The 24,939-nt window shown below is 40.0% G+C and overlaps 1 protein-coding gene across 4 annotated transcripts in view; it reads right to left on the minus strand.

Moving 5' to 3' along the window:
- celsr3 (cadherin, EGF LAG seven-pass G-type receptor 3) overlaps nt 1-24,939 on the minus strand; it is a 128,329-nt gene that overhangs the window by 72,667 nt on the left and 30,723 nt on the right. For 3 of the 4 annotated variants that reach the window (XM_054746341.2, XM_054746342.2, XM_054746340.2), the window contains exons 3-8: nt 22,789-23,077; nt 6,074-6,296; nt 3,091-3,206; nt 1,435-1,523; nt 1,130-1,144; nt 595-752 (exon numbers count right to left, since the gene is read on the minus strand). In XM_054746341.2, the coding sequence (XP_054602316.1) occupies nt 595-752; nt 1,130-1,144; nt 1,435-1,523; nt 3,091-3,206; nt 6,074-6,296; nt 22,789-23,077 (890 nt within the window). The remainder of the gene's footprint in view (nt 1-594; nt 753-1,129; nt 1,145-1,434; nt 1,524-3,090; nt 3,207-6,073; nt 6,297-22,788; nt 23,078-24,939) is intronic. The other variant, XM_015967374.3, reaches the window with a different exon arrangement.

The following is a 24,939-nucleotide window of genomic DNA, read 5'->3' on the forward strand; positions in this document are numbered from 1 at the left end:
TTTGTATGACCTTCTTCACCACTCTCTCTTTATTCTGCTCTCCCCACCTATTCCACCTTCCTCAGGATCCACTCTTTCCTATTCACTTTCTCTCTTTCTTAACATTTTTTAATCCCAATTGCCTATTTTTGCTCATTTTAAATATATTTTTAAACATTTTCTAAATGCTTTTTTATATTTTAACATGTTTTTGTTTTTGTGAAGCGCCTCGTGATTTTTATCTTGAGAGGCGCTATAGAAATGATACTTTAGCTTCGAAACACAAAAGATCAAGACCCCCCGATCCCCCCGCCCCATTCCTCCCCACAGGTAGTTTTAAATTTACAGACTAACATTAATTGAATGCAGATCAAGCCAGGCGAGGCATTCAGGGGAATAAAAATGATGAAAGATTAACTAATTTATAACATAGAACAGGGTCAGAAGGTGAAATGTAAGCATTTTTTGGGTTCCTTTAAAATTTCTTAGACCGCATACCCCAGCTTTAATACAAGTGCTGCTGGATATTTCATCTTTAACTTGCAAAACAACTGACTTAAAGCTCAAATAACTCAAATCAATTTAAAACAGAAAAGGAACATGGTACAAACTCACTTCTTGCTGCTGGTCTGTTTGCCCTGTGCGGCGCAGCTATAATTTCCAAGCTGCAGACCAAAGCGAAGTGACAAGGCCGTGTCACAGTCGTCAACGCTCACCACGGCTATCTTCTCATCCGACGGACCCTGGGCTTCTCCAATCAGGCTGCGTTTAGGCTGAACACACACACAAATACACGAGATTGAATAAAAACCTGAACAAGTGTAAAACTGGAAACAACATGGGGAGAGACGGCATGCAGAAACATGAACAGAACAGCATTTTTATTAAATAAAGACTTTTTCACACTGTAGTCAAACCCCACGATAGACATGAATTAACAGTCTCATCTCACATAACAGAAGCTATTGTGCTACAAGGCAGAATGTTAATAGAAAAGATGGGAAATTTGAGTTAGTTTTAAAAAAGTTATTAAGTGAACAATCATAGACTCTCACGCATTTTTACTGTTTTTGGGCTAAATAAAGAGAAGGAGAAAGAGGAAACTGAGCAGGAGGAAAATGGATGTGCATCCTGACACACTCATACTCACATAGCGTGAAGCTGGCTGAGGAAAATAAAAAAAAACATGAAGAAAATTAAAGGAGATGTGCAGCGAATATGCATGAACATAACGGGGACAAGCGAACGCCCACTTCACAGTAAACACACACAAACACACCATCTCAAATCTCAGTGCTTTCTTTGTCTGCATAAATAAACTTTTCTGCTGAAGCAACAGAAGCAAAAACAACAAATGAAAGAGAGAAAACTAGTAGCACAGCAAAACTTTAAATCATATAAAACAAACATCAGAGGTTAAATGAAAGCCTCTGCCGTGACGAGGAGGAAACCCACCTTGTTGTAGTAACGGATGTGAACCGTGTGCCAGTTTCCATCACTCACTCCGCCGGACACATAGGGGCTCACCTGAGTGGATGACTCGCCTGCAGGTAGATGGATGATTAGGATTTAATAGTATGGATCACTTTGTACCCATGTTTCCCACCAGCATGACACTTGTTTTCAGAAAATGGGCAGAAATAAAACTGCATTATAAACTTCTACTAAAACATACATGTCCCTATAAATAGTCATGCATGCAAGGACGTTCATTTATCTTTACTATTGCATTTGGAATGATTACATTTACTCCCAGGGGAATAGTGGTGGCTTGTCCATAGGGGTGCTTCCCTACCTGACTTAAAGGGAGAAAATTCTTCTGAAAAGTAAATAAAACTACTTATATATACATATATATATATATATATATATATATATATATATATTTTTTTTTTTTTTCACCAGCCACCACTGCTGGGCCACAGATACACAAATAACTAGATTTAATCACCCCTGGAGAAAAAAATGTTTTCACAATCTGCACATTCATGACACAGAGGAGAACACACTGCTTCATGAAGGCAACATTAGCGATGGGTACCGAATTCGGCACTTTTAAGGTACCGACCGAATTCCATAGTACCGACTGAGCACCGATTCACGTCATTTGAAACGGTGCCTCGTTTCGGTACCCGTCCTTCATAACGAGAACTCGCCTAGACAGCTGCACATGTGCAAGAGCGTTATGTCGTCGGTCGCTGCGAGCCAATTGTAAACAGAGCAGCATGGTAGAAAGAACGCACGCTAAAGCTTGGGTCCACTTCACTAAATGTGATGGGTAACTGGGTGATGATGAAAGCAGCAACAACGATCTAAGTGAGACCTCTTCATCTTAATCTGCTTCTGTAGGTAAATTAAATGTTTAAGATAACATTAGCTTGATATGCTAGCTTCCGTTTTGCGAATGGTCTGTTCGCTTTCTCCTCGGAACTCCGAATTTCCGACTAGAAGAACATGAACGCGCTCTAAAGTTTGGCTTCACTTTACTAAATGCGACGGGTGATTGGGTGAAGATGAAACCAGCGACAACGATCTACTGTAAGTGTGAGGCATCATCGTTTTAATCTGCTCCAGCAGCTAAATTAACTGTTTAAGATAACGTTAGCTTGATATGTTAGCTTCCTTTGCCACCATTGTTATCAGCTAATGGTGCGTTCACTTTCTCCTAGGAAATTCTAACTTCCCAGTAGGAAAAATCAAATGAAAAAGGACGGCAAAAGGAATGACACAGTAAATTTAGTTCACAGTTAAGATGTTTGCTTCAGTTTAATTATCAGCTTATAAAACTACAAGGACGATGTTAAAATACAAATAGTTGTATGTTATTAATTGTGATATTTATCGAATATGGTTAAAAATTGAGAAAAATATGTATTTAATTATAAAAGAGAATTAAAATATTAAACACTCAAAAGTATCTAAAATTGGTACTGTTAAGTACCGGTATCGATTCCTAGGTAACGGGAATTAGTACCGAATCGATTCAAATGTCAAAGGTACCCATCCCTAGATAGTGGACATATGAGCCACATATATAATCCCAGAAGGTTTTCTTGAGGGAATATGAATAAAAAACATGATTGAAGTCAAATGCACATCTTGAGTCAGTACCTGTGGAATATTTGAATACCACTTGTCCCTCTTGGATCTCCAAAGCAATGAAATCATGTTTCTCGTTGAAGCGTCCGTTATAAAGGAGGAGACCGCTTTTCTTCAGGGTGGCAAAACTAAACAGCAAACACACAGAACAAAGATTTATGTGTTATTTCAATGCCATTATTTAGGTTTTAGGGTTCAAGTTCCAAAAATAAGAATGTTTATGCGACTTATTGCTTCTAAATGTCAACAAAAACCTGTGGGCAAGGAGATAATGAATGTCTAAAATAACTCAATTAAAGTATTTAAATTCTTACTTATTAGTTTAACAACATGCAAAAAGAGTCAAACTCTTGCAAACAATTCTCTACAAACCACAAACCCTTGTCTTTATTATTTATTACAGTTTGAAGATAATGTCAGAATAAATTCCTCCAAAGTGCTTTTTTCCAGGTCTGAGGTGATGTCAGCACAACTGGTGCCATGAAGAAAATAAATGCAGAAAATCTAACTCTACATGTTCCCAAATGTGTAACTCACTATTACTGAAATTCATCTTTTTGAAATGAAGTGACTCGATCCCAAAAGCAATAAAACTGCATAAATGAATATTATGTGTTCATTAGGGTTGTTATTCGTCAAACTCTTACAGCTCCAGAGCCAGAAATGATTTTCAGCACAGCTGAACAAACTAAAGATTCCTGTATTAAACACAAACGGCTCCTCCAGCTGGTATGGAAATACACCCTAAGCTCAAAATCCTTTGTTGTTATTTTTGCTTTAAAGCCAAACAATATTGCTTCCATCAGCACAGTGATTACAAGGGGAAAGAAACCATTACTTTTTGCTCAACAGGAGTATAAAATTATTTTAGAGGCAAGGGGATGCTGAAAAATACCAAAGAGGCAGAAGTCAGAGAAAGATGCAGATAATCTTTATTGCAGCTTTTAATTAATCTGGACCAAATTTAACCCTGCAGGGATTTAAACCAGGGCTGCAACTGATGGCGTCAAAAATGTTTCTAAAACATTTTCAAAGGTTCTAATTTTCCTTGAGTCACTTCTTGTGTTGCTGACGCTTTGAATGGGCTCGAGAATTGTGACCAGCAAAATTCTTGCAAATGAATTTGTCTCGGATATCTGGAACTTCTCTGGAATCCTTCTCAGGAAAGAACAGGAAATATGAGACGTCTTTGGGAGGACTGGCAATGACCGACACAAATGAAGACGTTAGCTTTTTCATTCAACGCGTTTGGTGATGTGAAGGAACAGGTGGAAAAAGAGCAAGTCAGCAGAACTTCCAAATGCAGCAAGCTTCAAAATAAAAGTGCATTTGATAGTTATATCAATTTTGCATTTTGACAGATGACCACTTAATCAATGTTTTGATGTCGATCGATGTATTGTTAAGCCCAGTTAAGACGTCAGCGCGGGTGCAGAGTTGCACACAAGCATTGACCAGAACCAGAACAAAATAGGGCGTGGTATTTTTCTGGGTGGGGGTGGGGGTGGGGCATCTCCAAATCCAAGTTTACGTAATTTATTTACACAAATCAAAAGTCTGCTGTGCATCTTTGTACTCCATCAATAAAGGTTCTACAATATCATCGGACTTCATCCGTGAGACGTCCTTCGATCTTCTCCGTACCTGCCCCTATTTTCTGCACTCTTTTTTTAATGGTGATGCTGTTGACTAATTTAAAAGAAGTGGAGTGTTGACCAAAGGCTTGAGCTCCCCGTAGTTTTGGACAGAAAGTAAAGAAAACAAGACTCTTTGGTGTCAAAGTCAATCCAGATTAACGGAGAAACAGACCATAGACATGTTCAACAACATCCCGCTTCTCTTAAGCACTTATTTAATGCAACCGTTATAAACAGAGAGAACCGAATACAGTTTCTCAAACAATATTTTGACCTTACAACAATCCGCATCTGCACATTTACCAACCTAGCCTTTATAGGGGAGTACTATTACCAGAGCTGTTAAATTATCATTAATAGAACTCAACCATGAGACTCCTTTAACCTTTCACTTCCTCCCTTGACTGATCGTTGCTGCACAAAGAGTAGCCACAGATCAATACAAGTCAGAGGTAGTGCTTTAAGGCCTCAACGACACTAATTCGACAAGAACACCACTACCCAACGTCTAACAGGAACCACTAAGTGTCGCCACATTAGCCTAGCAACCACCCCCACAGGCTAAATCATCCTAGCAACTAATATGAGATGAGATCACCCATGGCAACCACCCCCACGATCCTGCCTGACCACACTTAAGGACCACTAGAGATCATCCTTAGACAAGCACTTGATATCTTAAGAGGCAAAGGAGCAGCAGGGAGATGATGGCGTGATGTGAGCAAAACCAAGACTCATAAAACTAATGAGACGATTTGGATTTAAGTACTGAACACTTGTTATCCCCTAGATAAAACAAAAACAAAAACAAAACAAGCCCAATGCCAATAGTTAAGAAGCAAAAAAAGCAAGGTGGGCCAGAATTTTCTGTTTGGAGATTTGAAAGCAAACAAAAATAAACTCTAATAACCAAATTAAACATTTACCTATAACATTATTTAAAACAAAACACAGATTATTGTTGATAACTGGGTTTCTGCTCTCTCTGATCACTTGACACAAAGTATGATGTCAATCTTTGCTTAGAAGACACGAGGCTGAGGGGGATCGGATGTTGGATAAGTGGAAAGAGAGATAGCCAAGGAGATATTACAGGAACCGGTAAATTGACAGAAGACAGAGGAGCATGTGGAGATGCATCACATTTCCCAACACAGAGAAAGGTGGAGGCTGTTGAGACTGATCTCACGGGGAGAGGAAATAAATAGATTAAAGAGAAGAAACTGTAAGATAATTTAGGATCAAAGAGGACTGGTTATAGATGGCTGAGTGAGGCTGAACTCTGAGATGAGTGAGGAAAGAAAAAGACTTTTAAAACCAGCTAAAGACGTTGAGAGAGGATTTTAGGGTCTACTTACGTCAACGAGATGGAGAGGTGAAATCTCTGCCTGAGGCCTCGGAACATGACAAACGACTTGGCTTTGAAGGACCTGGCTGTGACGGTGCAGTACGGACGTTCGTAGCTTCCTGCAGGACACTCGCAGCGGAACCCCCCACCGGAAAGCTCCCGACACGTCCCTCCGTTACGACACACACCTGGCATACATCTGCCCTGCTGGGGGTCGAACTCACAGCGGTCACCTGAAGCAAAATATCCAAAAGACGAGAGTTTTACCTCAGGAACACTTCAGGATGAAGTACAACAAAGTTTTCAGATAGAACTGTAGAGACAACCATGGGACATTTTATCTTAGTCTTACTTGTTAAATAACATGTTTGATGAGGAGCAGAACCATTAAACAAACTGCAGCCTAGAGAGCCACACTTTTGCTGAGAGGTTTACTTTATGCATATAACACTTTATTGACTCTAGTGATTCAAATCTGATGATTCACTCCACTTAGTGCATGACAGATCTACCAGAAAGAGTGAAATTATAGAAAATGTTTGTTTTCACCTCATAACATTGATTTCAAGCATGCACTTAGTATTGAATTTCAGTTGCATGAACACAAATGGACTATTTAACCGTCATCTATTCCAAAAAGCTTTTGGAATATGGTACATTTTGTTTTAATACCTCATCTGAAGCCATCTAATGATGATGAATACATTAAATATAACATATGTGTATGAAATCAGGTCTGTTCTTCAAAGAGACACCATCTTTGCATCATCTTAATGTATTTTTTTTCTAGAATTTATTTGATGGGTTCAGGAGTTCCTGGCAATCCTGTTTTAATTTTGATTTTGGTTCGTTGGTTTTAGTTTGGAGTTTACAGATCAAAGACCTGAATCCAGCTGACTCCAGGCTGACCTAATTGTCCTATGAGGCAATGTTGACACAAGGATTATAACAGAACTGAATATATGTAATATCAACCACTTTGAATATGACAAATTGGAAGAAAATATGCAGGTTTTTTAGTTTTTGAGGCAAATTCTCCAATATGTAAAATCACAGATGCTCTAAAGATGGAATGGTTGGATCTTATATATCCTGGTATTGAATGAGACAGATTATGACTTTCTTAAATTATAATAGCTTTATATTCTACACAAAACCTGTTATCAAAATTATTTGCACTAAATCCCCATAAACAGATTTAATCCACATTCTTAGTAATAGACATTTAATTAGCTCCAGAATGAGCCGTTTCAGGGCGTTGTCACTTTAAGATGCAAGCTTAAGCTGGCCACACCCACCCATCCCCTGATTGGCTGCTATAAGCTGAGAAGCTCCAATATCAGGGAGGGACTGCTCCTCCAACAGCAACTCTCGCCTTGTTCGAGATGTGCCAGTTCTGCGCAGATTAGATCAGCGGTGATCGGCGCGCAGTGCATGCCGGTTAGATTTGTGTCCGACTTGACGCCGACTTGCTCTGACGTCATGCATACATACGCAACGATAACCTCGTGAGATCAAGGCGGCAGCAGATTTTGGAGCAAAGCGCTGCAGTTGCTCTCCACCGGCTGCAAAACTTTGGGCATGACGGAAAACGCCTGGCTCTAACCTGATCTAAGATCTGATTGGTTCACGTTTTGATCCAAACATCCGGTAGTTGAATGCAAAATGTTAGTTGGTCACACGTATTCTGTAAATCATGTAACGTTGATGATGACAACTATATAGGCCATAAAGAGGAATGTGTTTTGTCTTCTTTTGTCACGTTTCCTATGAGCACACTAAAGCTACAGCTGATAACCTTTACTTATTATTACAGTCATATCTTCATATGCACATGTCTACAATATATGAGATCCACAAGCATGTGAGGGTGTGTTTCGGTTGCTAACAGGCACCAGAATTAAAACAAAAAATTAAACAAGATATCTTCACCCATCGTCACCCGCGAGCTACACGTGTAGGGAAATCCGTCCGATTTAAATGCCGGCTTTCAGCCACTCCTCCTGCTGCGTCCGTCTGCCCTCGTCTGTTTTCCAGACGAGGCGCTGCTCATCTCGAACAAGGCTTCTCTCTCTTGGACATGAGAAGTCGATTTAGGAATATTCTCCCATTTGTGACATCACAAATAGGGACTTTTAGAAACAGCTTGTTTCAGGCACATAATTCCTAAAACCAAACATGGATGGAAAATGAATGGACATTTTTTATTCACACATGAAGGTTTGCAGAGGCAGTAGAGACCGACCCTAACCTTGCCCTTAATATGTCGTCTCTTTAAAGATGGCTGCTAAACACAACGAGATTACAAATTTTTTTAGGCTACAAGTTTTCTAGGAAGTTAGAGCGTGTTTTTGCTCTCTGCTAGTGGACTACAAGCTTAAACTGCAAACTTTTCCTTTGTTAAGCAGCACTGTGCTGATTCCTGAGGAGCTCTAATTGAACAACTTTTAAAAAAGACTTTTAATAGTTCATAGTGGTTTTATTCTGACAGCCAGAAGACACTGCATGGTGATGTCTCCAGGTGAAAAGAGAATAAAATACATTTCGGCTGACTTTGAGTCTGCTGCTTCGGAAAACGATGGAAAATCCTAAACAACATAAACAAATCTGCAGACAAAAATAAACACTGATATGGCTGCCAGTCAAACCAGTCTGGTATGTCTCAGGAGTCTTAAACACCCCCACAACACACACACACACACACACACACACACACACACACACACACACACACACACACACACACACACACACACACACACACACACAACATGAAAAGGTACTCAGAAATACATGTTGACTTTTTCTTTTCACCTTTCCTTGAGCGTAGTTTGGACACACACGTTGTCTGACATTTAGCATCTAAACACAAAAAACACCCACCCACACACACACACGCAAACACACACACACACACACAGAGTGCCCTCCATGCAACCCAAGCAGACGGGGTTTGGACGTAGCCTAAAGACAGATGGCTCCTTAAGGACCCCCTTTAGAAACCTGCTGAGGGCCTGACAGAAACACACACAGACACCAAATTGCAAACACATCAATTATTAATACATTGCTGAGATTTTCTTTCTGTGAAATTAAAATCAGACACAAACACACATTCAGTCTAATAATCCTCTCTATCACGAACTCACCCCCCCCCCCCCCACACACACACACACACACACACGCATACTCTTTTTTTTTCTTCTCTCTAACGTGTTCATGGATCATTGCCCCTGCCCTCGAGGATGTTGGGTTTGATCATGTAGCCGTCTCTACTGGCACTTTGCTTGCGCTGCTTTTAGACGCCAACGCACCCACTGGCAGTCTCGACTTCTCAGTAGTGACACAAAAACAAAGGCTTAAAGCGGTAAGTCGATAAAGTCTTCACCTCTCCTCATGATCTAGTGGAAGCAAACATCATCTGACACATACAAGACACAGAAACTTACAGTCTTGCTCGTGCAAAGACGGTTAAAACACACATCGTCCAGAAGTGCAGGGTGAGTCACGACTATCGAGGATAAAAACACAGAAACACGCTGACACAAAAGCTGTAAAAGCACACACAGTCATGTCGGATTTATATGTTGATACTGAGAATTTGTGACACCACAAAAGAGTGGAATGATGCAATGTTACGTGTAACGTCCATCTGATTCTGTCCATCATTAACCTATCTCCATAAATTCTTTTCAATTTCTTTTAGTTAGGGTGAAGAGGCAGTTCTTGCAGGGTTCCAGTAACCAAGACATCTGCCATTGTAGCGACATGAATGGCCTCGTACTTGTGACCCAAAGGTCACACTTCCCCAGCTAGGTCGAGCTGGGTCAAGCTGTAACTTTAGTTCCACAGATTATCCGTCACAGGAGCCGTACAGTCTGCTAAACACCATCTTTTATCTGTCTGCTGTTCCTCCGCAAGATGAAGGACACTTCAAGATTTTAAAATAATAATTTTAATAAACTATTTTTACTGCTTATTGCAAGGTTTATTATAATCATCATAAATAATCATCATGGTTCAGTATAAATGTATTTAATTACTGAAATGACTTATTATTCTTTGGGTTAATAATAATTATTATTTATGATAATCAGTAATGTTTGATCAGTAACAAGAAGGTCATTTGCACGTGTACACATCATGCAGAACTGAAACCAGGGTAAAGTTAACCACCTCACATGTCTTTGCTCCATAACAACTAGCTACACCATTAAGCACAAAGTTAAAGCCAAAAAAATCCAGAAACATGATGAATCCGGAGTACAAAATAATCAGTAAGTGTCGTTGATGCAGAAACTACAAAAAATAATAATAATAATAACTTGAACATAATAAGTAAGTGAGCTTTAGGTGGGCCCAGTTGACACGGCAGGATTTTTAAACTGCCAGCCAACTTTATAACAAAAGATACCACACACGTGTTGATGGAAGTTCACGGAACATTCCAGAGTTGATTCTACATTGTTATGTGTGCACCAACTGCACTGTGTACTACACTACACAGGAACCACTTTCATTCACGGACATTTACTGCTCAGGGAAATGTCAGAAGATAAGTCATAGATTAAACAAACATGGCGGAGGACTGTGCTGCGTGCTTCTGCCACCTCGCTTTCTGACTAGTTAGATGTCACAATCAACAAGCAGCACGTTCATCCATCCTCAAAAATCAGACCAAGACAATCCAACATGTTTGAAAGCCCAGATTTATGATCAGGACGCTCCCTACATCCTTTCAAGACATAGGGAGGATTTTCTGATATGATTATCTTTAGAGCCGTTGTGGTAATCGTACGCACCCTTGAAGGCACACTTGGCAGTTTTGGCTTGCCTTTAGCACTTCCTAGTGCCCTTTAGAACCAAAAGTTAAACTTATCTCATCGCTGTGCGTTCGTCTCTTTAACACCTTAATCTAAATGCTGAAATGTCGCCTCAGCCTTCATTAGTTTCTACAGGAGTGATTAATCATTAAATCAAACAAATCAGCTGTGTTTATGATCTAAAACATGCAGGAGATGTGCAACAGGGACTGGACCAGACCGGCACAAGTGTGATGGACGGGGGTGGGGGGGTGGCGATAGGGGCTGGGTGGCCTTACATTTAACCTGTAAAAATGCATTCTGGCTCAAGAAAATGATTTAAAAATATGAAGAAGTTGCAAAGTATGGTTATAAGATAGTTGACAGGGCAGGGTTGGTCAAAAATCTGCATGATTGTGCCACTGTGTGAACCGGGTTTGACCGATAAGTTTCACTGAGACAGTATGAACAGAAACTACAAGAAAAACCATGAAACGCCGAACACTGAAAGGAAATGAGCTCTAGTTAGTCTCTCTTACAGACAGCAGTAGCTCAGGTGGTAGAGCGGGTTGCCTCATGATCGGAGGGTCATGGGTTCGATTCCAGCTCCCGCCAGGGGTATCCTGCTGTTGTGTCCTTGGGCAAGACACTTCACCCAACTTGCCTGTGTTAGTGGTGGTCAGAGGGGCCGACGGCGCCAAATGGCAGCCTCGCCTCTGTCAGACCTCCCCAGGGCGGCTGTGGCTACAAGTAGCTTACCATCACTAGCAGTGTGTGAATGTGTGAAAGCATCTTTGGGTGTCTTGAAAAGCGCTATATAAGTTCAATGCATTATTATTATTATTACTACTATCCTTCATAATTGTTCAAATTATTTCAAATTCTAAATTTTATTTCTTAACTCTCTCTCTCTCTCTCTCTCTCTTTCTTTAATCAGGTTTATTAAATTAGTCCATTAAATTTTTTCTATCAACCCATTTCCCCACATCCCCTCTTTAAACATTCTTCCAGATTTAGCTGACAAATAAACTCTTTCACACCGCTGCATCACCCTCAGCATGCATAAACACACACCCAAACACCAAGCTCAACTTACGATCGCTCAGGGACATTTAAATTATCACATCTGTCTGTCCGTGTCTCCCCTCCTCTCAGCCCGCCACCTCATCGTAAATGTGCACTCCTTTGTAAGTGCACACAACAGGCAGCCAATTAAACTGAGAAACCTTACACACACACACACACACACACACACACACACACACACACACACACACACACACACACACACACACACACACACACACACACACACACACACACACTCACACACACACACACACACAACTAGATTCACACAAACCCAACACAACACCGTCTCTCTGTCTCTGCTTGCTGCAACCACTCATCCGAATAGACCCCTTTATTAATATTAAAATAAATAAATAGACATTAATACTCATGAATTATGCGAGTGCTGGGACCTAAAGGCAGAGACCTACAAACACACACGCCGGTTCATTATGTGCACAGTGTTCAGCTCAAGTTGACAGATTGAGGGAAAATAAATTGGCTAAAAGAAGACAGATGGGAGAAAAGCAAAAAACCTATAAATACATACAAAATAAAAATAGAAAACAGGAAATATGAGAGGAAACCGCATCGATATCCACAAATAAAAACACACCAGAGGTAAAATACTGTAGAGAAGACTGGGTCTGCGATTGACTCAATAATAATCTTTTTCATCTAAAGGTGTGGACGTTACTGATCAGCTGTAAAGGGGTCTAATGGATTCCTTATTTAGCTTTTTATTATTCCAAGCCCATGGGCACAAAGGTCAAGAGATGACAAAACAGTAGGTGTCCTGCAACAAGAACACCATTACAAATTCACCCCAAAAATGCACCGATCTCCTGCACAGATGGTTTTTAATGAGGATCCAAAAATGGAAATGAACACACCCACACAGACAAGATGGCATTTTAATAGAAACGTGCAGCAAACAAAGAAGCACACAAACATAGCCGCTCACCTGATGCACGACGAGTAACAGGTACGAATTCTGCAGCCGTTCATTTTTTAACTTTTTACTCCACTGCCTACTAACCACAAGCTATCTGACGGCTCATACGGGCAGGTTTTTGATGTAAAGCTGCAAACAGCTACATGAGTATCAGAGATTAGGAGTTAGACTATAGCGGTAAAAGATATAAAAAGCATCCCTTTTCATAACCCTTGTTTGAAGGAGTATTTATTGAATGAAACAAACAGTTTCATAGTGTTTTTTTATTCTTGGAGGAGACATTAAAAAGTTTAATAAAAATTTGAAGTGTCAAAAGATTTGACTCTTCTTAGATGTTGCGTTCATTGTTTCCTTCTTTATCCTCATTCTCATCCACATCTTTCTCTTTATAAACCTCTCCTGCTTTGCTCTTCCTCTCTTCCCATTTCTTTTTCTCTTTTGTCTCTCCTTCCTCTATGCTCTCCTTAATGCATTCACACCACCCCTTCATTCATGTGGATGTTTTATTCATCAAAGCCAGCGTTCTCCAACCACCCCCGGCACCTTAGTTAGCTCCACCCAGTTGCCTACCCCATCGCCTCCTCCTCCATCCCAACACATGGTGCATCCCCAGAGGCCACCACATTACCAGTTTCTTCCTCCCTTCCTCTGGCATTGATTTTGTTAGCATCCATGTTGCTCCTTTTTTATTTTTTTTTACAACCATGAAAGACAAATGTACCTTGAAGGGCTCCATGGATTTTGAATGATGTTTAATGACTAAGACAACATCTCATTTGGTGAAATATCAAATGTGTCTTCAGCATTTGACACAGACTAGTTCTCTGTGGAATAAGAATTTTTACCATATTCCAAGTATGCATCAAATAATGAGACAAAATGAGTTTAAGAAGAAAGACAAAGTACAGAGTTTAAATTAAATATATTCTGACAAAGGTGCCACAGTCACCCAGGTCAAAGGGAAAGACACACCAGCAATAAAAATCCATATCCGTAATAAAACTGCTGTTACACTAAGATGGAAATTAGAGCTGGGAAACACACAGAGATGACGTCAGGAGGTGACAGAAGCCAGCTGACATCCTACAGGGTGACTTTTACTGAGATGTGTCATCCTGAGGAAGTAGATCTGTTTTTCACTTAGATGATGTCACCTACTATCTCCTGAGAATCTGATTTAACCCATTCAGAGCCACAGCAAGCCATGTCATGTGACTCTTTTCTTATGTTATAATAATTTTATAACTGATACAAAACATGTTTATTAAATTCTTTGCACCAAATCCCTCTCACATAAAGCAATTCCAGCAGTTTTGGTCTTGGCATATTCAGTACCTTCCAGAATGAGCCGTTTCAGGGCTCTGTCACTTTAAGAAAACAAACTGGAGCTGGCCACGCCCACTCATCAGGTTGCTATGAGCTGAGAAGCTCAGATATCTGGGAGGAGCTCTTAGTAGAGCAGCCGCACCTCCAACAGCAGCTGTCTCTTGCACGTGAGAGGTGGTTTCTATTTAACTTCTTTGTTAGTGACATCACAAATGATAGCTTTTTTGAAACGGTTTGATTTAGACACATAATTCCTAAAACCAGACTCTGACAGAAATTTGCTGACAGAGCCAGACTTGAGCCAGCAGGAGGTGTGGTTGAGATTTGACTGCAGTGCAGCCACGTCACAAATACCGGCTCTCGTAGAAAACACCCGCTTAGCCAATAGCACTGGCTGACCCAAATTCTAATGTAGTGCAGATGTTTAAGCTGAAGAGGGCGCTACACTGAAAGTTATAGGTAGAAAATTTCTATTTTAAATAAGATGCAGTAACAATTATGACTACAGATGTCTGCAGCACTATTAGACAGATTTATACAGTTTATCAGCAAAAAAAAAATAGATTTGGGGGTGACTTGCTCTTTAAGCAACATACAGATAGACTCACCTGAACGTCTCCTTCGTACCCTCCTCTCTGCTTATCGTCATAAAACTAATTCCTCCTGCCTCATCCTGCTTCCCCTCAAATGTTGAATAAATCTATTCCTCTGCGCTCAGCAAATCACATCGCCCGCAGTGCATTTTTTCATTTAGTTAGCACGTTTCTAAATTCGGTTTATTATGTGTATAAATGTCTATTTCCTCTTATAAAATCTGGGCTCAAGTCTAGAAGTCATTCCTAAACACATTAAGAATTCTCAACACTGTCTTAAATCTCTATAACTCCTAAACACACACACACACACACACACACACACACACACACACACACACACACACACACACACACACACACACACACACACACACACACACACACACACACACACGCTCGCTCCATAATGACCTCCAAATTAATGTCTGTCCCTGAATCCATCCTATACCATTATCTCTGTCTGCCCTCCACTCATCCTTTCAGCCTGGTTTTTATCTTCCACACAAACCTCCATCCTCCTCATCCTCTCACACTCATCCCTTCTTTCACTAGCTTCTTTGAGAATAAATAAACATAAGATAATTTAATTGTTCCTCATTTCTATTTTTCTCTCTTTGAGACTTTTTTCTATATTTTTTGTATTTGTGAGTTGTTGCCACACTTTCACGTTATCCTGCTGCATCTCTTTATGTTTTCTGTAAAAACCTCATATTTCTCACTCTGATGGATTCAACTCATCAGCTTCATCACACCCAAAACACCCACATCTGTCCCGTTTCTGTGCCTCTCTCACAGCACAGAACAAACAACTTTGACAAAACCAACAGACTGAATTTCTACGTTTTTCCTGCTGCTTACCATTTTATTCTTTTACAAACAAATGTATTTATCTGTTCTCACTCAGTCCCTCATCACCTCTCCCCATCTTTTAGCTCTGTGAGATGTGTCCTTCACATTACAGAGACTATAATCCGGATTGTATCTTCACTAGGGAGAATAATCACAGATTTGCACACTTTTTCTGCTATTTCTTTCTACCTTCGAGGCTTTCTGACAGGAAATTCTATAAAATCAACTAAGAGTTTAAAGGATTTCTGTTTTTTCATTAGCATATTTAATCTTGCTGACTCCAGTTGTAGATGTACATGTAACAGTTTTCTCAGAGTTGTGAGTGATTTATTATATTTTCTAACAGACAAATGGGTTGATTTTGTTAGATCATTTAGTTTGCCACTAAAACATTTAACTGTCACATTCTGCTCCCTGCTCCCCAGCTGCCTGTGTCCTGTTTGTGTTAATTGTTCCCACCTGCTTCTTGTTTCCCTGATCACCTGTGCCCTGTTTGTCAGTTTGTCTGTCAACTTCTCTGGTTCTCCTGAGCACTCAAATAAAGGGTGTTTCTCAGGCCCTGTCCACACGTAGCCGGGGATCTGCCAAAATGTAGATATTTTTCTACATTTTGGCCTGTCATCCACACGAAAACGGAGTTTTTTCACACAAAAACTGATCTTTTTAAAAACTCCGGCCAAAGTGAAGATCTGCGTTTTCTCCGTTTTGAGTGTCTGCGTGTGGACAGACAAAACCAGAGTTTTAAGGTCCGCAACGTCACTTTCCGCGACATAAAAATGCTGACATCACGTGTGCGACCTGTGTTTACACTAGCCGACAGCATGGATGCCCTCAGAGCTGCGCTCGCTTTATCAATTGTCCAAGCGCTTTTTGCTTGTTTGTTTTTGCAAGCGGAATTACTGCTCCTTGCGGAAGACCACAGACGAAGGACGAGGTTAAGAACGGGGGAAGTACTGCCACCTACAGGTCTGGCATGTCCTTAACAACATATTTATCCAGGTACGTGTGGACAGAGTTTTTTTTATAAACGAGATGGTGTGGATGCAAGTTTTTGGAGGGGCGGATATTCGTTTTTAAAAAAAACCCAGCTACGTGTGGACTAGGCCTCAGTGTCAAGGAACCTTGCCTTGATGTCTTGGCCCCACCCCGGTTGCCTAGGAGATACGTCATCAGGAGCCGCCAAGACGTGTTCCAGTCGGTTCCAATGTTCATGTTCTACCGAGGCTTGTGTTCTCCATTTGTTAGCCGTTTAGCTAGCTGAGCAAGGGCACACGGGAGGTGTCTTGTAGCCTAGCCTTGGTCAAAAATTACCCAGAATACATTGCGGTATTTTCAAAAAAAAGGCGGATAAGAAGCCGGCAGCTACTTCTGGGACAAATTTCAAGTTTAAAAGTAAGTCAGCAAATTTAAAATGTTTTTTTTTTAGATCCAATGAAGTTATCTGTGGTTGGTTAGTTGCTTAGTAGTTGCAGCTTTTTTGGCTAGCGGGTAGTAACTCACTTGTATATTTAATTTAATAAACATATACACAATTTAAAAGTAAAAGCCTCGTTTTATATTTATATTGAGACTAATACGTATAAAATATAACGTTGTCTCCCGTGTCACGTGACGTTACGTGACCGCCGTGGAAGCCGCAGTCACGTGACGCAAGTCTGTTCCATTTAAACATTTTCTTTGACTAAGGAAGGACAGTGTCCTCACAAGTAAGGCGCCTGGCCTCACAAGACATCACCTCGCAAGGCCAGGCGCCTTGACATTGAGAAACACCCAAAGACATTAAACCTTCCATGACTGGCTCTGTGCTCACCTCACCTGCATTTGGATCCTCACTCTACTCACTCAACATGACAGTAACTTTACTGATAATTGCAATAAAATAAAAATATTGTTCATAAAATCTAGAAATTCCTTTTTTAATGATAACTGGTTTTCTAAACGGTGTCCTAATCTGTTTCCCTCTGCTTCCATCAGCTCACCTGTCCTTGCTTGCAATCACATCCCTTAATAAAACTCCTCATTAACTCCCATGCAGAACAGAATCCGTAGCTTCCACATAGACCAAAGATGACTGAGTATTTACAGCGACTGTAGTTTGATGTGGATCCAGATGTGGAGCTCCAGAAAGACCAGACAGGAAGTGAGATGTGTATCAGAAAGGCACATCCAGTACATTTCAAAATAAAACCTGTGATGTCCTGTTTTTTCTGGATTGCTTTATTATTAATGACAGGGATGTCAGTTTGCAGTACATGATATTAACATCTTTAAACGTATTATGTCCCATTTCCAAGCTGAACTCGCGTGAACTCAAAGGTTTGGTGCTCTCATGGGAGCAAATTTATGGAGACAATCTGCACTTGATCAGTTTATATATATTAAAACTTTAGTTTCTCATTAATTTGAAAAGATCTAAACAGAGCTGGAAAAAAGGTTTGTAGTTCTACATTTGTATGAAATCATTTAAATCATAACAGCAACATGTTGCTAAATTTCTACTTCAAAATAAAAATTTGTTTCCATTGGATTGTAATTTTTAAATGTAAAAATGTTTTCTGCATGAATCTTGAATCATTAATTTTTACGTTTTGTACCGGAAATGTGCTTTACATCTAAATTACATAATCTCCTCTTCAAAAAGAAGTCAAATCTGAACTCGAACACCCACCCATGAATCCAAAATGTCAGCTTGTTGTTTACTTTGGTTTTTAGAGGAAAAGTCTTTGGTTGTGACCAAGTGGTGGGGGCGGGGCTAATAGCAGTTTTTCAGTTTGCTCTTTAGGAAGCGGAAATCCTCTCTGGTGTTGATTTGCTAATATAAAAAACCACAGCAGCTGTTCCACTCTCATCAAATGAATTATTTAGAGAAGCAGATGTCAGGAGGCGAGACATTTGCTAAAGTTTACGATGATCAGATAATGGCAGAGAAACTGTCCCAAAGTCAGCGTTTGAACAAAAAAAAAATCAGTTTGTTGGTTTTGTTTGAGTTTACATTTAGTCAGTTCTTTTATTTAAGCCGTTTTAGTTTTTTATTTAAGGAAATCGTAGGTTTCTGTATCTGCAAATTCCTAATTTCAAACTGAAGGTTTCTAAACCAAAAAGCACAATAATAATAAATAAAAATAATAATGAGTTGGTGTTGTCCTTTTATTTCCATTTGAAACAAATTTAAATCACCTGTCAGCAGCTAAAGCTGTGCTTGTCACTCTGAAAATTTACAACCCAATGTCAGGAATCAACCCTGGACTCAAGAACATTAGGAATTACATTCACTACATCCCAGTTTTATTCAACCCCTTGGTTACCTTTGGGGATTTCAAACTCGGGTTTTGATGTAAGGCTTTAAATTCACTCTTCTGTTTGCGAGCAGCAAGTAGAAGCTTCAAAGCAGATGTCTCACAGGTAGAAAAGCATCATTAATCTTATTTAATATAGTGAAAACTTTCTTTAATAAGTGCTGAATGTTTTTGTTTCTTTTCTTTCCTCTCCCTTTCCCAGAACAATAATAGTAAAACCAGTATATTTGTTCATAACGGACTCAGATTTGTTGGATATTTTTTCATTTCTGAGTCAAAAAGCATTCGTCCCTCACAGGAGGACTGGGGTTTCCTGTCTTGTTGAAAACCTCCAGGCAGGATTAAATCCTTTGTAAGAGTGATCCAGAGTTTTAGGGAAAAACCATCTGAAAACCACAAAGAACACGTAACAGAGTGGATGAAGGTGGGCCGGACTGTAAAAAATGGAGGATCTCAGGTATGAGATGTCTGGAGATTTTTGTGTGTTTCAGAATCAATTTGTCCCAGAGTCTACCCCGTCACCTCTCTTTTCCCATCCACGTGCCCCGGGGCGTTGACGAAACGCTACAGCCCTCGACGCCTACGCAGGAAGAGCACAACAACAGCAGCCCAGAAACCATCTGATTTCCCTTGTTCTTCCTCACCTCTCGTCCTTCATCCCATTCACTCCCCCTTCCCCTGCAGCTTTACCTCTACGTTATTCCCATTCAATTCATCTGTCTCCCTGCAACCATATCGGATTGTTTTTCATACTCTCCTCCTTCCTCCTCTCAGTTTTTTTGTCCATGCTTGACAGGGTACGTTTTTCTTAGTCAACCCTGATTTCCTTTGTTTTTATGTAGAAATCTTTTAAAACCATGGTTTTCAAGCAGGTTTTGTACATAATTAGTAGTAATTACCATATTCACTTTCATCAGTGAGTCGTGGAGGATGGCTGCTTATACTGAGCCAGGATCCTCTGGAGGTTTCTTCCTGTTAAAAGGTAGTTTTCCTCTCCACTGTCGCTATATGCTTGATTAGTATGAGGATTGCTGTATAGTCACTGACACTAGTCAGTGACTTGATGCAATTTGCTGGGTTCCTTATATAGGAAACACTATTTCTGATTGGCTTAATGAACTGACCTGGATTGGAATGTTTACTATGTGAAGTGCCTTGAGACGACTCTTGTCGTGATTTGGCGCTATATAAATAAACTTGAATTGAATTGAATAATTAAAGATACTGGTCAGAGGCAAATTCTCCTTGAATAATGTGTGTAAGAAAGTATTAAAAGCTCAGCTAAAAATAAAATTAGGATTTCTCTGGCTGGATTTGTAAGAAAATCCAATGTTTTTAAATTTTCTCTTCTCAAAAATGAGTTGAGGGCTCATCATCTCACCAAACGGTTGAGAAATAAAAGAGTTTCAGCTTCTGTTATCAATTTTTCACGAGTAAATCAAATAATCAGTCAGGAACTCTCCATCATCTGTCTCTATTTAGGATTGTATCTCCTTCCCCACATCCTTCTATCTCTTCTTCTCAGGTTTCCTTCTATCTCTTATGCTTCTCTCTCTCCATCCATCTCTCTTTCGCCCTGCTTTCATACTCCGCTGATTTCCTATCTGCTCATCTCTTTTTCTCTTCTGGTCCATCTCGGTGGGAGCTTGGAAAACAGCCCGTCTCACTCACAAAAGGAAAGTGATGCCTCACTCCCCCGGCTCTCTTTTGATAGAAAATAAAAGGCAAAGTGAAATATGCTCCAGACTCACGTAGATACTCGCTCGCTCTGACATTCACAGCATCTAAATTCTCTCAGAACAAGTTGTCATCTGAGAAAATGCAGCAATATGAAGGGACAGAGAAGGGCTGAAATGACCCTGGTGTATTGGGGAAGAAAAGAAACAAGGACGTGTTTGAGTATTCGGTTGGTATGTACAAGAATGGGCATCAAATAAAGTCGTTTTGTTGATTCAGGTGTGTGTGTAGTCACGTTGGTGTGTAAAAGACTAAGCAACAAGTGGTTCAGGAGGAAGAAACTCTCCTGAGAGGCAGCGTGTCTGTTCGTGTTGTTTAGCTCGGCGTGACAAAAAGAAGAAAACAGACGATCAAAAAGGGAACTCGGTGTGGGACAGGAACAAAGAGATGCTCACATTTAGCTTTACTCTACACAAGACTGAAGTAGAACACATGAAAAATGTGAATGCTGATATCAAATATTATCTTTTCTTTGTGTGTCGGGCCACCATATCCAATCCAATGACATGGAAGCAGATAGAACATCACTTCTGCCCATTTTTGTCCAGGTGGGTCATGGGGGTAGCAACCCCAGAAGAGAGGCCCAAACCCTCCACCAGTGGGACCCTAAACTGTTCGCTGGTCATCCTGATATAATCCTTCCTGTGTGTGTTGGGTTGACCCAGAGGACTTCTGCAGGACACGCCTGAAACACCTGTCCTGGGGGAAGTCCAGGAGGCATCCTCATCAAATACCCAAACCACCTAAGTTGGCTCAACCCTGTGTCTCTCCAGGGTGTTCGAGCTACCCCCTCTACCTCTAAGGCTCATTTTGACCACTTTTACCCAAATCTTTTGACCACATCTCTAATAGATGAGATGTCCATGTTCTTGCAGTTGCTTACTACTCAGGAATTGTCAGCATTGCACGTTTCAGTCAGAACTAACAGAAAACACCTTAAATGGCAGCTTTAGGAAGTCTGAATGCAGCGTGCCCCACACAAATGAAACCAAATGGTAGCATTAGGACGCAAGAATAGGGTCAGTTGCACAACGCAGGACAGAAAATTCCATTTAATATCAGATTGTTGGACGAGGGTTCTAATAATCATAAATCTAAAATGTTCTTGCTTATTTTTGAAGAATAATTTTTGCAGTCTTTATCACGCAAGATGAGTTTAAATATTCAGTTTGCTTCTGTTTTTAAGCTTTTTCTCCAAGTAGCTATATTTCCTGTAAGTTCTTGTTTTTTTTAGTTATTCACCCTTTATTTGACATTTAAAGGGCACTTATTATGACTTTATTGCATAAGATTTAATAGTTCTAAAGTTGATTCCCAAGAATTAAGAATTTTTTTTTACTAAATCTCTCTCACATAAAGTGATTTCAACAATTTCAGTACCTTCCAGAATGAGTAGATTCAGAGCCCTGTCACTTTAAGAAAACAAGCTGGAGATGGACCTATCCCTCGCACAGGCTGCTATCAGCTGAGAAGCTCTGATATCTGGGAAGTGCTCAGCGTTGAGATGCTGCTTCTCCAGCAACAGCTCTTTCTTCACTTGAGAGGTAGTGCAATTCTAATTTCCTCGTCTGTAACATCACAAAGAGGAACTTTTTGGAATGGCTTGTTGTAGGCATGCGATTCGTAAAACCAAACACTAGCAGAAAATTGATGGACATGTTTTTTTTCACATTTAGAGTGTTCATAGAGGCAGTAGAGACCAACAAGGCAGTACAAAAGGATGCAAAATGGGAATTTTGTATAAAATGGCCCCTTTAATTTTTTTAGCTTAATATCTAATTAAACAGTTTTGTAGAAGTTTAGGTTGGTCTAAGACAAGTGTCTCATTATTCTTGCTTTCATGCTATTAATATTTTATCAGTTATATATTTGCCTGCTAACTGGTTTATCCCTATGTGGACTCTTACCTGTTTTCTAACTAATGCATTAAAAACAAGTGATTAGGACTGCAAAGCAAATACTAAAAATGTGCCCCACATTGAGAGAAACCAACCCAGTCCAGACGTGCACATCACCGGAACCAATATCTCAAGGTAAAGATATGCTTATCTACATTTACTTGCACAGACTAGTGGACTCCTCATCCCACTTACCAGTGTAGTCTTCACGGCAGATGCAGGTGTAGCCTCCCTCTCTGCGTGCACACACCCCACCGTTCAGGCAGGGGTTGGAGTAGCACAAGTTGATTTCTGTCTCGCAGTAATCGCCCGTGAAGCCCACCGGGCAGCGGCATCGCAGACCAGCAATGGGGTGGATCGGCCGGAACAAGATGGAGGGAGAAGAGATGAAGGGAGCTGAGCTGTTGAAGCGCAGCACTGAGATGCACTTCATGTAGTTTTGGCAGGGCTCCCGTAAGCACACGTTGTCATCAAACGGGAGAACCTGGAGTGATGTTAGAGGATAGATGAAACCAGTAGGTCACTGCAATGTTTCTAACCCACATGCATTTCCTTTTTTCTTAAATATACAGTAAAATAGCAGTGCAAACAAGCATTTTTTAAATATATTTTAAAGGTGAACTTTAACAACTTTTCTTTTACAAATGGAAGCTGTTCTCTAATCCTCTATATAGAAGATGAAGAGTTGTTGGGCCTCACAATGGCCCAGGATCTCCGAATTTGGGAAGAGACCATTGGACCACACCGCAAGTCTAGATACCCCCAGTACATCCTGGGAAATGAGTGGTCCGTTAACATTCTCCTTTGCTGTTTTTCTCTCATCAAACAAGGACATTAGCAGGATCTCTGGCCAACATTGGCCTTAGCTAAGGCTAGCGTTAGCAGCTGTTTGGACAAGTGCTTGTAGAATCGCAGACTGTCTGCAGTAGCTCAGGCTAGCGCAGTTTTTCTCAACTATTCCCCACCACACCCCCAACACCCCTACTCAGAAAATCCCTAACGGAGAAATCCAAACAAACACCAGGTACAACACACACTCATCTCCCACCCCTGCTCTGGGACAATAAATAGAGTTGACGAGTGTTTGTTTCAATTAAAAAATCAACATCATCATTATCACAGCATTTGCAGTAGTTTGGATAGCATTAGTAGTTTCAATTAGTGTTCATAGAATCTCAGACCACTGTTAACATTTATTTGGGCTAGCAATAGCAACAGCAATAGCTTGAGCTGACATTTACTGTACCTCAAGCTAGTGTTGTTCTGCCATTGGCATTATCACGACCAACGCTCATATATTGCCGATGTTTGGTGTTCCTTTTTTCCATTACGTTACTATCCTAGCTAGGAAAGTAGGTTGGAGATGACTCCACGTTTCTGGTACATTTGACATCCCAAGCTGCCTATTTTAAATAACAAGAAGGTAAATGAGGTTGTGAACTCTAGGACACCTTTAAAGTCAGATGAAGTTTGCTCCTGTCTCTGGAATAAACTTGTAAGCAGTTTGAAGAATGTGGTCATGGAAACTCTGATTGCTGGACATTACAGTGAGTCATTAAACGTGGTGATGGAAAACTTCAAACCTTTTATTCATGAAGCCAAATCAATAAAACAATTTAAGTTCCATTACAGGCAAGTACTTCCAACCAAAACTCACTAAGTAGTCTACCTCAATGCGTTATGTCAGCAAGATGTTCAGTGGGAAGTGGGCATCATTGGGTTTAAGTGTAAAGTATTTATTCCATTATAACTTCTGAATCTATGATTATAACTGAAAATCTAAATATTTAGACCACCATGTCCTAAGTTAGTTTTATTTGTAACACTGAAATTTCGTATGTAATAAATGTTTTTAAATGATCAGTTTGCAGTATAAATTCTGTCAGTAACTTTAATCAGTGGAACAATTAAATATAATTTCTGTTCAGTAAAATCTGAATGATTCTGCAGTAAAATATGATATCTATATTAATAGTGCTGGGTATTCATGTTGTTGAGGTTAGAATTAAAGTGTTTAGACTCTAAAATCGTCCTTATTTCTGTAAAATATTATAATTTGATCTTATCCCCTCAAGGGGTTATAAAGATGGCAGACACCAGACAACTTGAACTCCTGAAAATGTGATTCTTCAGTTTATAAAAAAAAAAAAAAAAAAAGATTTTTACGTCAAATTATTCCTGTTAGGTTGTTGGAGTTAATGAATTCCCAAAATTGACTTTTTGTTTGTTCAAGAATGTAGATTTGTTTAGCAAATATTTATGAATCACGAACTGACTTTTTCACATTGTTATCCACTGAAACATCTGTTTGCGTGCGACTAAAGCCGTTATGGGTTCTGTAAACAT

The sequence above is a fragment of the Nothobranchius furzeri genome, chromosome 15, assembly GCF_043380555.1.
Source record: "Nothobranchius furzeri strain GRZ-AD chromosome 15, NfurGRZ-RIMD1, whole genome shotgun sequence".
In the NCBI taxonomy this organism is placed as follows: Eukaryota; Metazoa; Chordata; class Actinopteri; order Cyprinodontiformes; family Nothobranchiidae; genus Nothobranchius; species Nothobranchius furzeri.